The 15,747-nt window shown below is 41.6% G+C and overlaps 1 protein-coding gene across 1 annotated transcript in view; it reads right to left on the bottom strand.

Moving 5' to 3' along the window:
- Positions 1 to 3,728: 3,728 nt before the first annotated feature.
- MFSD2B (major facilitator superfamily domain containing 2B) overlaps positions 3,729 to 15,747 on the bottom strand; it is a 35,179-nt gene continuing 23,160 nt past the window's right edge. The window contains exons 10-14 of the mRNA XM_039380953.1: positions 14,560 to 14,640; positions 8,577 to 8,686; positions 6,927 to 7,070; positions 4,912 to 5,088; positions 3,729 to 3,868 (exon numbers count right to left, since the gene is read on the bottom strand). Coding sequence (XP_039236887.1) covers positions 3,811 to 3,868; positions 4,912 to 5,088; positions 6,927 to 7,070; positions 8,577 to 8,686; positions 14,560 to 14,640 — 570 coding nt within the window. The 3' untranslated portion in view covers positions 3,729 to 3,810. The remainder of the gene's footprint in view (positions 3,869 to 4,911; positions 5,089 to 6,926; positions 7,071 to 8,576; positions 8,687 to 14,559; positions 14,641 to 15,747) is intronic.

Below are 15,747 nucleotides of genomic sequence, written 5' to 3'. Positions count from 1 at the left end.
CAACTGCTTTACTGGGAATGCAGAAGGTGAATAGAGATGAGAGGATGCAGCAGGGATTGAACTGAGCAGCAATTCTTATAAGGTACAAGAGTGACTTAAGGAATTAGTACTCAAATCTTCAGAGGCCTCCCTGAAAATCCAATGACCTGACACAGAAGGTCCCAGCCTTCAGAAACTCCACAGGGACAGATGTCTGAGGTGGTATCCACCTATTAAAGTGGGGGACTCAGCACAAGGGATCTAATCCAGCTAAGCCGAAGCAGGTCAGGGAGCTCAAAGACCTGCAGGCACAGCGAGGCAGGAGGGAGAACACGTCTGCAGGAGACACAGCCGGTGTCCAACAGCAACCAACCCCCTCCACCTGTGCCTGGCGGGAGCAGCAGCTCGGATGTGTGGTTACTTGTGACCTGCAGGGACCTGATCACTCAGGAAGATGGTGTAACCTTGGAAGATTTCAGGGGAGGTTTAGGTTGGATATTAAAAAGGTTCTTCACCCAGAGGGTAGCTGGGCACTGGAACAGCCTCCCCAGGGCAGTGGTCACAGCACCAAGGCTGACAGAGTCCAAGAAGCATTTGGATGATTCTCTCAGGCACATGGTGTGACTCTTGGGGATGGTCCTTTGCAGGGCTAATGGTTGGACTCGATGATCCTTGTGGGTCCCTTCTAACTCAGCATATTCTGAGATTCTGTGATTATTGCTAGGCAGGAGCTACAAGGGGGATGAAACTGGAAGAGGAGACTGGGTTGACAGTTGGACTTGATGATCTTAAAGGTGTTTTCCAATCTTAATGATTCTATGAGTCTATGACCAGTTACCAGCTCAGCTACTGACTGCCAGCAGCCAGCCCAGTATGGAAGATTTGGGCTGCCATCACCATACTTCAGCAAGGACAAGAAACTGGGCATGGTTTGCCTTATGGAACACTACCCAGTGACATGTAACTCCATTATCTTTCCCTTTCCTTCCTCTGTGTAAATCCATTTGTTGGAATTGCTTGCATGCTGGTGGGGAAGTGCTGTCCATTAGGCACCCAACTGGTTTAATGCAATCTCCCATGTTCTTATGACTGTATTTGGGTATTACCTGAATGAGAACCCCTGGGGATTGAAACTGGGTCCTGTTACTGCCAAGCAGCAGGAAGGCAGGAGGTTTACATTAGGTTAGCATTTAATCTGATTGGTTGTCAACAGAAGAATCTGCTTCTTTCAGTCACATGTTCTGAACATATATAAGGCATACACATAATTTAAAACTGACAAGGAGACATACAAAGCTCATTCATTTTACAGCACCAACACTGAGACCTAAAAAAAGAAAAGTACAAAAATAATCTTACCCTGCACTTAAGTCTTCCATTCTTTTAACTCAAAAAATACATTCATTTTCTTAACAAAAGTGCAACTCTGATAATCAACTAAAATAATGAGATTTTTGAAATACAAAAATAGTCTGCTCCATTTTATCTACAGCTTTCTCTTTTCTTGTAGCAGTTCCCATTGCTGCTACCATATGCAAAGTGAGGACTGAGTACATCTCAGGGAGATAAAGATCACATTGTCTCTCTGGAGAAGAGGAAAACAGTTTACAATCAACTGAGTTTACCTAGTCTGAATTCAGATTGGGTGTTGTGCAATTTAGAGGCAACTGCACAACTGATCTAGAAATAATATATTAAGCCACATTCAAATAATTCTATTCAACCCCAGCCAGTAGTTCTGCAACCCTTTTATCACTGGGCTAAGGATTCAGCTTACATAAACTGACACGGACCCACTGCCTTGTAGCTACAGATTTATAGCAGCTGAAAACATAACCCATTAAAAAACATTAACAGCCTTTATTGAGACTTCTGTTTGTTTTTAAAGCTGACTATTCAGAAATACACAAATATTACAGAATAAATCAAACGCCCAAAACTGTTTTCTGTGATGTTTTGGAGCTATGTGATATTGCTTCATAACTTACCTACATAACTTACTTCAAAGTGCAGTAAATCTGCTATTTCAAATTCCATCAGACTCAAAATTGTAAACAGGCTTATGGTTTTTATTGCTTTAAACATATATGCCCCAGGCATACAAATCTTGATTTGTCAAAAAAATGAAACGAGAACAAAGAGCCTTAGATGTCAATTCAACAGAAATCTTAAATGTAGTTAACTCTTACCCACACACACTCAAAATATATCCTTAGAAGCTCACTCATGATCAAGCATTTTGCTGAATTAGGACAGTTCATATGGCTGAGACTTCAAACTTGCCTGACAAAGTTTCAGTACTAAACTTAAGGAGATACTCGGAGCTGCACTGATTTTACTGCAGTGTCCTTCAGTAAAAGCTTTCCCAGTTTCCAGTCCCAGCACTGTGAGTCACCTCCCAGATGGCCCTGAGCAAAGTACTTGTGGCCACAGCCTCCAAGTCCTCCCAAACAGTGGCAAGCCAGTCCTCCAAAGGCACTTCTGGTACAACACAAAGGCACCCTCTCACAGAGTCATACAGTGAAGGCAGTGAGCTGAAATTCATGTCTTGTCTTGTGCTAATTTCTTTGAGGTGAACAAGCCTTTAACTCTTAAATTCCTCACTCTTCCTTCCAGATTTAGATACATCTTCAGAGTCCAGTCATTTTAGCTTAAGCTTGGAGCCAGTCTCTCAAGGTCTCTGTACTGACTACAGAAGCCCAGAAAGAACAGATCTCAACTTAAGTGCTCCGGAAGGTGCCTGAGGTTAGGTGTGTCTTCATCTACAAAATGTGTTCAGCAGTGTGAATCTACAGTAGAAATGAGGTTTCAGTTAATGTATCTAAAGAATGATAACATCCCTGACTGAAAAAAAACCACCACTTAAAAGGCAGGTGTAGCCTCATTATTATAAAATAAGTGCAAGTTGATATTAACAGCTATGCCATTGTGTTTGGTGAGGCAGGGAGCCTACACCACGTGAGAAATGTGTACCACGATTATTTAAAGGCCAAAATTTACAGACATTTGAATGATATTTTTTGGAATGATAATTTTTGGAGCAGACTTCTGATTTTGCATATCCTGAGTGCAGATGTTGATTTTGAAAATGTTCTCATTCTCTGAGAGAAATCAGTTTACAGGTTTCAGAAGCAAGAAACATCAGTAACACAAATTGTAAGGTTCTGTTTTATATAAAATCTATGAAGTTAAATTACCTCAAAATCTCTTTCAGAAAAAACTCTTTATGAGAAAATCCTCAAAACATGTCTGCATCAGTGATTTGCTTCATTTCAAAACAAAATAAATCCTAACTTTATATAATATACTTCAGTATTCCCAAGTGCTTCCCAAACACGCTAGTGTGCAAGTTGCAGGTAGAGATTGTGCTCAAAATCCACCCCAGCCTCCAAGGGTGAAATATATTGTGAGTTAATATTTGGGTGGTGCATCAGGAATTGGACTCAATGGCCCTCGTGAGTCTTTTTCAATTCAGGACATTTTATAACTCTATGGTCACATTTACACTTTTTTTCCTCTTGACCTACAAATCCACAGAATCTCCTGCACAAAGAGATCACAGTTTTCCATTAATCATTGAAAAACAAACAAAAAACCCTCAAGCCTTCAATAGCTTGCTTTCCTGACCACATGTAATGTCCTTTTTAGCACGGTGCACGGAGTTAGGTGTATATTTGCACAGTGGTGTCCTCTCTTGATTTTGTTATTATGTCAGAATCATTCTTTATCCTTTTTGATAAAATGTGAGCAGAGAAATGACCTAGAAAACTCTCATGGGGTTTGTTGGTAGGATGTGAGTCCATATTTGGAAAGTCACTGTGTTCAGAGCTTTCAGACTGAGGTGTCCTTTTTGTGGTCATCCAAGTTCTCTGTGCTTTGATGGCTCCTCCTGTTTAAAGCAGAGCAAATGACACATGAACACACTTCTGGCTTTCGATGCTAACTAACCAAGCTCAGTTTGGCAATCTCAAAGAGCTGACAACCTCCAGTAAGGTGTGGTTGTTAGGGACAGCGACTGAAGCTCCTAAACAGAGGGATCAGTCCCAGTTTTGGGTTGTTTACCCTGTACCCTCCAGTCTGCAGCTGCCACTGAAAAAAAAGCAGCTGGTGTACCAGAGGCCTGTGGCATATTTGCAAACCCCATGCAGGTATCTTAGATACCTTAGGGCATGAACTGGTCCCAGACACACATGCTTAGGCCCTGGAATGGATCCCTTAGCGTGGAAATCAGTTCCCAATTCCAGTAACTTGGTATAGTAAAAACAAGACAGAAGTAACAGCATACTCTGATATTTAATCCATCAATCTGCTAGGATAGACTGTTCTTAGGGATGTCCTCAGTATAGAGGCATCATTTGACAGAGGTGGATAAATTTGAGCTAGACAAGATTATCTTTGGAGAAGGAGGAAAGGGGAGGAAGGGAGAGTGACAGGATAAAAAGGCAAAGAATAGCTCAAAGCTAACCTCTCTTTTTCTCCCACAGTTTTTTCTGCCCACGCCTCTAAATGGTTTGGATATTTCTTATATGCCATAAACACCAAGAATGCAGTCAACAATCCCACTTCTTTTCTATATACAAGTAAATTTTAACTATTCATATTTTCTCCAGAAATTTAATCCACACAGAATATTCCTCAGTTACGGCTTGAAACACTGTACTACAATAGTGCTTTGTTAGCCACCCCAGAGAAAGAGTAAAACACAGCAGCTGATATTTCTGATAAATGGTATTCTAAGCAGGTCATACTACACTCCAAAAATGAGATACTGGAGTATGTAATGCTACCATTCTGTTAATAATTTGACTAATAGAGTGTTGTTTTGTTTTAAGGAATACAGAGGTGTATGTTGGCAGTTAATGATTTTTTGCCCAGTGTGACTGAGAGCTACTGCAGGGACGTTGCTCCCGTTTGCTGCCAGTCCAAACCCACCTTAACTCTTCAAGTGCAAGCTTTGTTTCTTTCCGACTTTGTTCAGTGATTGGGTAGAAAAAGAGTATAAATAAACCCATAAAGATGAGGATACCAGGGACCGCTCCAATGAGGATTTTCAGGGTGAGGATCACGTCATCTGACTGTCTGCATATCCCTGGTTTGTATCCAGTAAACCTAAACAAATGGAAATAAGTGGTGTGTGTATGTTCAGAGTCAAAAGGCAGTTCATCTGAAGCCTTCTTTCTCTCCCCCAACACTCTTCAAGACCTTTTCTCCATTTTTCCTACACCTCTTTTTTCCTTTTCCCCGCTATATGTTTCAAATATTATTGTTCAAAATTCATTTTTGCACTCAACTTCAGATAACTGTATTACCTCTGTATTTTCTCATTATTATTATTATTATTATTATTATTATATCATATTTAAGTTAATTATTGCTGTTGAAACTGGCCAAATTACCTGCATACTTCTAAAGCAAGAATCATGGAATTCCATGTAAGGAAATACACTGATGCACAGGAAGTTCCACCTGAATATGAGGAAGAACTTTTTCACTGTGTGAGTGACCAAGCACTGGAACAGATTGCCCACAGAGGGTATACAGTCTCCCTCACTGGAGATATTCCAGAACCATCTGGACACAATCCTGTGCCATGTGCTCTGGGATGACCCTGCTTGAGCAGGGAGGCTGGACCAGATGACCCACTGTGGTCCCTTCCAACCTGAACCATCCTGTGACTCTGTGGTTCTTTGAAATTATCTGTTATGTGTTTCCTAATTAATATTCAGTTAAGTATTTAAGCTCTGCTTTAAGAGTATGCAAGCAATTTGACCAATTTCAGCAGCAATAATTAACTTTAATTTAAACACACACTTAAGCACTCTTCTCAAGATAGACAAATTTACTCAAGTGCTTAGAGTTAGGTACACACTTATACTTCCTTGATTCAGGGCTTCCATGCAGTCCCACAATTGCTGATATATTCAAATTCCTATTTCCAATTTGTGGAATGAGTTTTTCCTCTGAACATGCACCTAAAAAAGCGACAGCTCATTTGGCATCTCTCTGTCTTCTGTGTTCTCCCACAAACATCTGCCTTGGCAAATTGCTGGGAGCTAACTGGAATGCAACCGAAAACAGGCTAATTGGGGAACAGCAAATTGTTTGAGCATTTTAGCAATAAGCAGTTAAAATTCCTAAGCCCAAAATGTTGAGCCAAGCACTGACTGTAATTTAGCAATTTCAGCTGAAGGCCCTGAAGCAAAACATTCTGCTTACCAAAACCTAATTTGGAGACAAGGGTTAGATAGTATTTCAGACAAGTTCCCTTTTAAGTGTTTATTGTAGCAGGGACAGGCACAGGCCAGTTCTGCCAGATCAAGCACAAAGGCAGGGCAGGGGATGCCTGTCCGCTTTCTCAACCTGTCTAGTCAGAACAGACAAGACAAAAGTGGAGGGAGGACACAAAGCATCTTTCAGAATGACATGGTGAGGGGCAGAGCTGTCAGAAAGACCATTTCTGACTCTGATCAGTGTCCAATTCCCTGAAACCATGTAGGAATTGGTGATCCTTATACGCCGAACAGGCCACTGGCACCCCTGAAAGCACTGCAGCCCATGTAAAGACTTGTAAGCTTGTACAGATAGTCCAGGTGCGGCAGGGAATGCACAAAGCAGCTGTGTCACATCTGTGGGACCTTCATCTGCTGTGCTTTCATGTTTACTTCTTTATTCATATAAGCCACTAAAATTTACATGAGTAATTTGAAAAGAGGAAAATATAGAGGGAAGTCAAGTCTTTCTGAACTAAAACACGCCAGGGCAGTCAACTTAATGCTTAGCAGTCTAGTCTAGATGATAACAATCCTGTCTTTAGTGGTCAGCCATCTGCAGCTGCTGGCACTTCCAGGCTCAGGGCAAAAAGGCAATTAACTCCACAGGGTAAAGGTGGAGCAACCTCAGAATGCTTTCAGAGTAGCTCCAGTAAGTGGAAACACAGTGTTACTTACTCCAGTCCTGCTGCAGAAATTCCTAAGCCAATTCCTGCTGACATCTTGGTAAAGAAAACATAAGAAGAATAGAAAATGGTTTCTTGTCCTTTTCCATGAGGATTCTGCAGGCGAAAGTTATCAACAACATCAGGCAGCATTGACCTAGAAGTGAGCAAAATAAAAGAAAAACTCAAGCCAGAATTTCTTTCTAAAGTCCAAACTTAATGAAATAGAGCACAGCCCTCTTCCATTTCTAGGGGTTGATTGATATAGTGATGCACATGAAAGAATCCAGTTCAAAAAGTTCTACTGCTGGAGAGGAGTGGGGAAAATTGTGTAAGTAAAGCATGGTCACGTATTACAATGTAGAAAACCATTGAAAAACTATCAAACACTTGCTGAGAGGTGACAGAATTTCTTAGTCTGACTGTCATTCCAATCAGAAGTTCAAAAAGTTCAAAAGAACGACAAAAAACCCCATGTTTCTTAAGCTTTCAAGTGACTCTGAATCTCTGAATAGTTTCACTGTGAAATAACTCTTCTGACAAGCTAACAACATTTTCAGAAACCAATGAGCCCTATTCTCTCTACTTCAAAGAAACTGGATTTGGTAATGGGGAATCAGAATGGAAGCTGCCCAAAAGTCAATTGGGAATTGATATTTTACTTCCAATAAATGTCATGATTTACTGTTGGAAAACGGGGCTTCTCACTCGCTGTGCAGAAAAGCTTATGAAGTCTGACAACTTACTTCAAACTATGTATTCCATGATCTCTTAGAGTTTTCAGGGCATTGTACAAATGAGTAATGCAAAACAATGCTCACAGCAGCAGTCTTGCTTTCTGGTCAAATTGACCTGAAAATAATTATTTAACCTGAAGAGGAAATGCTCCATCATGCTCATGCTTGAGTAGATTTTCCCCATATATTTTCAGTCCTCAAGTGCAAAGGACCTTGAATTCTTTATTTCTTTTAATCATAACCTTGTGTTATTTGATCTCTGACAGAGGACTGCTCAAGCAGGGATACACAGAATCACAGAATGGTTTGGGTTGGAAGGGACCTTAAGATCCTCTAGTTCCAACCCCTTGCCATAGGCAGGGACATCTTCCACTAGACCAGGTTGCTCAGAGCTCCATCTAACCTGGCTTTGAACACTCCCAGGGATGTGGCATCCACAGCTTCTCTAGGCAACCTGTGCCAGTGCCTCACCAATCTCACAGTAAAGAATTTCTTTCTAATATTTAATCTAAACCTGCCCTCTTTCAGTTTAAAGGCATTCTCCCTTGTTCTATAACTACCCTTATAAAAAGAAAGGTTAGGCACAGTTTGCCTTATGCTTCCTCTGCTACATTCTTAATTGCTCAGCATTAATTTATTTACCAAACTTCATAATTCCTGTTATCACAAGTTATATAGGTACTTAGATTATTGATTCATCTACATACTCTTGTGTACAAAGAGCAGCTACAGCTATAGTAGATTTAACCTGTTAACAATAGGGTAGCCAAAGTCACATCATTGCAAATTATAAAAGAAGAAAAGATTATTGGAGGAGGTGACTCTTGCCAAATTCTACCTTTTTCAGAGGCAAATTCCATGCAGTAGTGCATACATGTAGTGTAGAGATATATCCCTTCCCCACCTCAAATGTAAAATTCTCCTACCATGGCAACAGAAGAGATGCTGCAATGCTCAGACCAGAGACGAAAGCCACGAGGTAAGCCAGGATCAGGTTTGGAATGGTCACTAGCATGACTGCAAAAGGAATCATCCACTGAGGAAGAAGAACAGCATTACATCCAAGTTACAGTATGCACTGCTCAGTGGGGTACAGATTGTTCCCTTCAAAATATGAAATTGTGTTACAAAACAGTTCATACACAGCAATGTCTGACATTTCAGCATTTCCAAAGAGGTCTGAGCAAATGTGTACTTGTGTATCCAGAAGAATCAGAGAAAAGTAGGACAAGTCACAGTAGTGCTGTCTCTTAGCAGTATTAGGGCTATAACTGCACTAGCAAATTCAACAGTCCCAAGAGCCTATTTATCAGTCATGAGGCCAACTGACAGACCCTGGTCATAATCATACCCCTAAACATTCATAGTCTCCAAAAGACATGTGGCCATATAAATACTTTTTGTGAAGAGCCCTGGAGTGAGTTGATTCCCAAACTGTGGCCAGGTAGAATCACAGAATCACAGAATATGCTGAGTTAGAAGGGACCCACAAGGATCATTGAGTTCAATGCATAGACCTGCATAGGACCATCCCCATTTGCCTGAGAGTATTGTCCAAACGCTTCTTGAACTCTGTTGGGCTTGGTGCTGTGACCACTGCTCTGGGGAGGCTGTTCCAGCACCCAACCACCCTCTGGGTGGAGAACCTTTTTCCAATACCCAACCTAAACCTCCTCTGACACAACTTCAGGCCATTCCCTCCAGTCCTGTCACTGGTCACCATAGACAAGAGATCAGTGTTTGCCCATCCTCTTCCCCTCACAAGGAAGCTGGGAAGGGACCTTGAAGGTGATCTAGTTCCAACCCCCCTACCATGGGCAGAGACACCTTCCATGTGACCAAGTTGCTCAAAGCCCCATCCAATCTGGCCTTGAACACTTCCAGGGATGGGGCAGCCACACCTTCTCTGGGCAACCTGTGCCAGGGCCTCACCACCTTCACAGTAAAGAATTTCCTCATAATAACCAATCTAAATCTACCCTCAGTCAGCTTAAAGCCATTCCCCTTGTCCTATCACTCCCTGCCCTTGTTAAAAGGTCCTCTCCAGCTCTCTTGTAGCCTCTTTAGGTATTGGAAGGTGCTACAAGGTCTCCCCAGAGCCTTCTCTTCTCCAGACTGAACAGCCCCAACTCTCTCAGCCTGTCTCCATAGCAGAGAGCATCTTCGTGGGCTCCTCTGGACTCACTTCAACAGGTCCATGTCCTCCATACATTATGGGCCCCAGAGCTGGATGCAATACTCCAGGTGGAGTCTCATAAGAGTGGAGCAGAGGAACAGAATTCCCTCCCTCAGCCTGCTGCCCATGTTGCTTTTGATGCACATGGGCTTTGGAGCCACAGTTGGCTTTCAGGATTGCAAATGCACACTGACGGGTCACATTGAGTGTCTCGTCAACAACATCCCAAAGTTCTTCTCCCCTCAGGTCTGCTCTCAATCCATTCTCGGCTCAGTATGTATTTGTGCTTGTGTTTTTCCCAACCCATAAGCAGGACCTTGCACTTGGCCTTGTTGAACTTCATGAGGTTTGCATGTGCCCACCGCTCAAACATGTCAAAGTTCCTCTGGATAGAATCCCTTCCCTCTAGCATGTCAACTGCACCACACAGCTTAGTGCCATTAGCAAACTCGCTGAGGGTGCACTCAATCCCACTGTCCATGTCATTGACAAAGATGTTAAACAGCACCAGTCCCTGTACTGACCCTTGAGGATGACACTCATCACTGCTCTCCACTTGGACATTAACCTGTTGACCATAACTCTTTGGATATGACCATCCAGCCAATTCCTTATTCACTGAGTGGTCCATCTACCAATTCCATGCCTCTCCAGTTTAGAGGCAACGATGTTGTGAGGGACAGTGTCAAATGCTTTGCTTAACTCCAGGTAGATGATGTCAGATGCTTTTCCATTATCCACGAACGCTGATAATTCTTGAAAGATTGCTAATCAGCTTGGGCAAAGATTTTGCTGCCAGTTTAGTAACAGAGATGATGAAGTACCAGTTTCTATTCTAGGCCAGTGGAACTGTTTAATTTACTATTAGTGACAATGCCTTGAAACACCGTCACACTGCATTTCAAGGGAAGTGGGAGGGCTTCAATGGTCATTTTAAACTGTAAATATACCATTCCATGGATCATCTTGAATGCAGAAGAATTTGCTTACACCTTCATTTCCAATGATGACTTTAAGGTCATACAGGTAGTCAGCAATAACTAAACCCAGGAAGGTGGTTTAGTCCCACCCCACACAGCCAGATACACTCATGACATTGCACAAGTCACCAAGGTTACCCTCAAAACCAAACTAAGTTGGGATGCTCAGGATTTTTTTTCTTGGCAGTACTTACAACCACAAGATTTCTTCAACTTCATCTTGAAGCAATGAGCTGGCAGGATTGAAAATCCACTATTTTAAATGCTGATTGAATGCATGTGGCCCAGCTGTCCTACACCCATCACATGCTCCATCTCCCACGCCTGTGAACCATGGGCACAGCAGCACATGCAGAACCCAGAAGCAGGGGGTTATCTACAGGGCTTTTTAATGATGGGGGATTAGTTTAACATTAAGTGCTTCAATCCTCTATACGTGCAGCTTGGGAGCTGGGGGTATGAGAAGAGCTTTCACAGAGAGTGATTCCCCTAGGCACTGCTATTTACAGTTCTGCATGATAAGTGATTCTGGGAGTCCTGGAGTCTAATCCATTATGTTTATGTTTTAAATGCATTTCCCATCTACAGCATTTTCTCCCAACCTAAGGAGGAAGAAAATAACCTTTCCTGACTGTAAGTTCTCAGCACAGGCAGATAATCCTTGCATTAGCCCAATGTTGTGGCAAAATCATTATTTCACCACAAGAGAGCACTCCAGCAATACAAGATTTTATGTTATCTATAAGCAATTTTATGACTGCCTTGTACTCCACATGGGGCATCCACTCAGAAACCAAAGCACTTAAACAAAATTCTAGATCAATAATAATAATCATTGTAACTGTAATTTCCTACTGAAAGAGAAGCACGACCTGCAGGACTGAGGTTACAGTGCCCTAAAGTCTTGCTCATGCAATGGCAGCGCAGTCATGGGGGCAGAATTCCTGCTGCAATAAACACCTAACACGCCTCCTTCTTTCTTATTTGTACAGCAATTACTCTGTCACTGGCACCTGCTCCCTTGTCATAGGGCTGCTGCTGTCCAAGTCATAAATGATGTCCTGTGGTTACCACGTGTCTTCCATTCCCTGACAGCACTATGGAAGGCGACCCTGCTGGGATGCTAAAGGTGTTACTGGTCTGTGCAGCAGCACATTATGAAGGGCAAATCAGGAAAAGGTGCAGGTAGGGTGTGAGTGGGAAGTGGGGATGGGAGAGTGGAAAAGGTGCTGCAGCGCCAGGATTCATCCAAAGGCATATCACTGCACAGCACTGATAGATGCAAACAAATTTTTATTGTGGGAAGGTGTTTTCATTTTTACTAAATCCTCCAAAAACCGAGAACCAAAAGCTATTATTGTCTAGGATGGAAGCTAGAGTTGTGAGAAAGAACCATCTTCTGCTTTTAGACACCTTGCCAAAACCATGAACCAAGAAGATGCCACATTTCTTAAAATTACTCTTGACAATTTCTCCTCCAGTCACCAGCTGAGACTTTACTGACTGTAAGTTCAATATTTGCCCCATGAGGGCAGAGTAGACACCTAAATGAACATATAGACCTGCTGCCTATGAGACATTGCTGCTCTGAGAGTGGAAAGGGATCTTTTTCCTTCTTCCCTCCTGGACTTTTGTTTGGAGGGGAGGAGAGATTTGATCCATTGTAAATACTTATGTCATGGTAGAGATAATTAAGATTGTATATAATGTATTGTAGTATTTATTTTGTACAGTCATTGTAATATATTTCCTTTCCCCCATTTTGAGTCTTGTGTGGTGTCTGGAAAAATCATCTCACACTGGGTTGAGATGTGGGAGGGGGCTTGGACTAGGGAATTGGATTTTTGGAGTTCTCAAACCATGACACACATGGGAGCTGAAACAAATAAACAGAAGAGAATAATTTCTAGCCTGTGCACCAACCTGACCATGGGAAGAATGCTATCCAGGGTCCTGCTCGGGTATGACCCCATACTTCCAGAAAGTTTAGGTTTTAAGCTTCTAAGAATTTCAGATGTTTAGTCAGTAGCTAGACCGTTGGTCACCTCTTGTGGAGGAATGAGTAAAAAAGGGAATGGTACCAGCGAAAGAAAGCCAGGATTCTTGTTGCTTATTTACCTACCCTGCCTTCTATCCTCTTTGAGGACTCTCTTCAACATAGAATCACCTTAACAGGAAAAATTAGTCTGGAGCAGAGTGACTTTTTTCAGGAAGTTGAATTTCAAATTACATATTCACCCTGAAAGCTGAGTGAGGTTTTGAGAAAAAAAGCCCTTGTTTTCTGCCCTGTCTCCTTCCCTTCGAGTGTAACATTCCTCAGTGACAAATTAAGAGCCTTAAATGATGTGATTTTATTTCATTTCATAGTGGGAGGGTACAGATTAGCTGAACAGATCACACAAGGTGGTAGTGTACAAGGACCCTGTGATGCCTTGTCAGACACAAAATCCATCACTGAGCACACGCTCAGTCCCTTGAGAAATGTCTACAAGGTGAACCAGAGAGGTGGCTTTTTTTCAATCCAGTCCCTACTTAGACCATAACAGTCAAGCAACTCAACTATAAAATTAAGTTAAACCATGTTTACAGAGGTGCTGACAGGCTTTCCAGCCATGTAAAACTAAACTTATAGAGCCAAGTTGGTTGAAGAAAGCATTTTTCATAGCCAAGTAGACAGAGGAGGAGATTTCCTAAGGAGGAAATCTGCATTCCCAGGTCTAGTCAATGGTCCAATACTGCTTCAGGCAGTTTTCTTTGCTCAAGTGGTAAAAAGAAATGAGGATGGGACTTGGATTCCAGATGCCTATTTCAAAACACATAACAATTCAGCATATTTGGAACTTGGGTTTTAAAGTTACTTCTGATTCTTTGGAAGTTATTCCAACACAGCTTTTTATTCCAAAAATTATAACTGTTCGATTCTATTCAATAACTGCCACCAGAACTAAATTTTTCAGCTTTCTTCAGATTTTGACATATAGCTTTAGGCTGGATTTTTAAAGTCCTCATGCTTTGTTGTCCACAAGGCAATTTTTCTTTCCTCTTTCATAAGTAATTGAAGGTAAACAGGGGGAAAATGGGGAGGAACAAGCCTGTACAATAAATCACCGAGGATGATGACAGAAAATTGCCACTGCCTGTGTTAAGTGAAGGACTTAAACATTCCATCAGTGACAAGGGCAGGCTCACTGAGCTGGCTTTGCAGACCTGTGTCAAAGTTAAACTAGGTTTCTTTTCACAGGTAGGTCACCTATTTCTTTACTTCACTAGTAATTGTCCCTCTCTGTTCAGAGGGATGTGGGCACCTCTGGCTCCTCATGCTTCTAGAGGAGGGCGTGTAACAGACTTCTGTTTCCTTCTCTGTGACTGAACTGCACATGCAGACAACTCAGCACCATATACAAAGACAAAGCAAGCCTTGTACAACAGGTAACTTGTCGACCTGAGGCAACTCAGATCTGAATTTATAAAACCTCACTGGGGTTCACTTCAGAGAGCAGACAAATGAACGGCTTGTGCAGATTCCTAAATAAACCGGGACCTCCCTCCAGCATCAATCCATTTCTCAAAAATTTCCTTTGGAAACTTGGAATCTGTCTGAAATTTGGTATAATGATTTAAAACAAACTCTGAAACTGAGCAAATTTCATGTAGCTTGAGGTTATAAGCACTTGAAAGAGCTCCTGAAGTTGCTCCAGTTGTCAAATGAAGTGAGCACAAGCAGATTTTTTTGCCCTCAAAGGATTTGCTTACCGAAATCCCACATGCTGCACATTTCTTGCCAAATCTCTGCAGAATCTTCTGCCAGAAGGGAACACTCACAGCTGCTGATACCTACAAGTGACAAAAAAACATATCTGTACTTTGCCTACTGCCACTGTCTTCTTCAGCTGCAGAGCTCATGGGCATCTTTTTGTCTAGTACATTACAGTCTGAAAGGAAGGCCAACACACAGATTCCTGTTTCTTCTCATCCTTTGAGTGATTTTTTAAACATTCATTATTAAGCTGTCCATGAGAAGGTTTTCCACAGTCAAATATCAGAAGGCAGTGTCTTAAAATTTCCTTTTCTAATGTGAGCCACAGCAGTTAAAGCTATGGATGACACAACCATTAAAGTTCAAACATATTGCAAATAGTCCTACTTTGTGCTAATGCCTTTTGCCACATTACCTGAAATGATGAGTGCATTCAGCTCTACTCCATGATACAGGAAGAAAGCTGAAATGCGAGATACACTTATCTTAAGATATACTTAGAGTACCTATTCCATACCACGTTTCCCTTCTTAGGGACAATTTGTAAGAGAAACAGCTGCTTGCAGTCAACATTACCATTTCATATACTGAAATACTCACCTGATAGCAGCAACAATCACAGACAACATAGTACCAATGCACTAACATGTTGCCACTAATGACAGTCTTCCAATTGACCTAAATTTAAATGACATCTTATTGTTACAGTTTTATTTCCATCTTTACTGATTTTAACTCTACTGTCTCTTGTCTCTCTTCTTGGAGACCATCAGTTGCAGAGCCTTAAGATATCCAATATCTTCTGTTCTCCAACATTTTTGTTTTAATGGTTTTGGAAGATACGTTTTATAATGTGGGAAAGGATATGTATCACCTAAGCAAGCACAATTCCACCTCTGCATGTCAAGAAAAGGGTTCTGTAAAAGGATCTTTTTATCAAACTGCCAATTGCTCTAGAGAAGAACCTTCATATCTCTAGATATTTAAAATATTTATCCTTGCAAGCTGCTTAGCTCAGAAGACTCATGTATATGAATATGGAAATTAAAGTTGTTTAATTTTCAGCATATAAGACTGGGAGGGGAGGAAAAGAGGAGGTAAAATTCCAGACCTCCTTTCTAGTAGAACCTTTTTGCCTTTTATGGGAGCAGAAAATGATTTACAGGTTAAAACAACAAGGAATG

Source organism: Pipra filicauda, unplaced genomic scaffold (assembly GCF_003945595.2).
Source record: "Pipra filicauda isolate LSUMZ 115617 unplaced genomic scaffold, ASM394559v2 scaffold209_size2725305_pilon, whole genome shotgun sequence".
NCBI lineage: Eukaryota > Metazoa > Chordata > Aves > Passeriformes > Pipridae > Pipra > Pipra filicauda.
The sequence above is the reverse complement of the archived record's forward strand: the minus strand, read 5'-3'. Positions and strand labels throughout refer to the sequence as shown.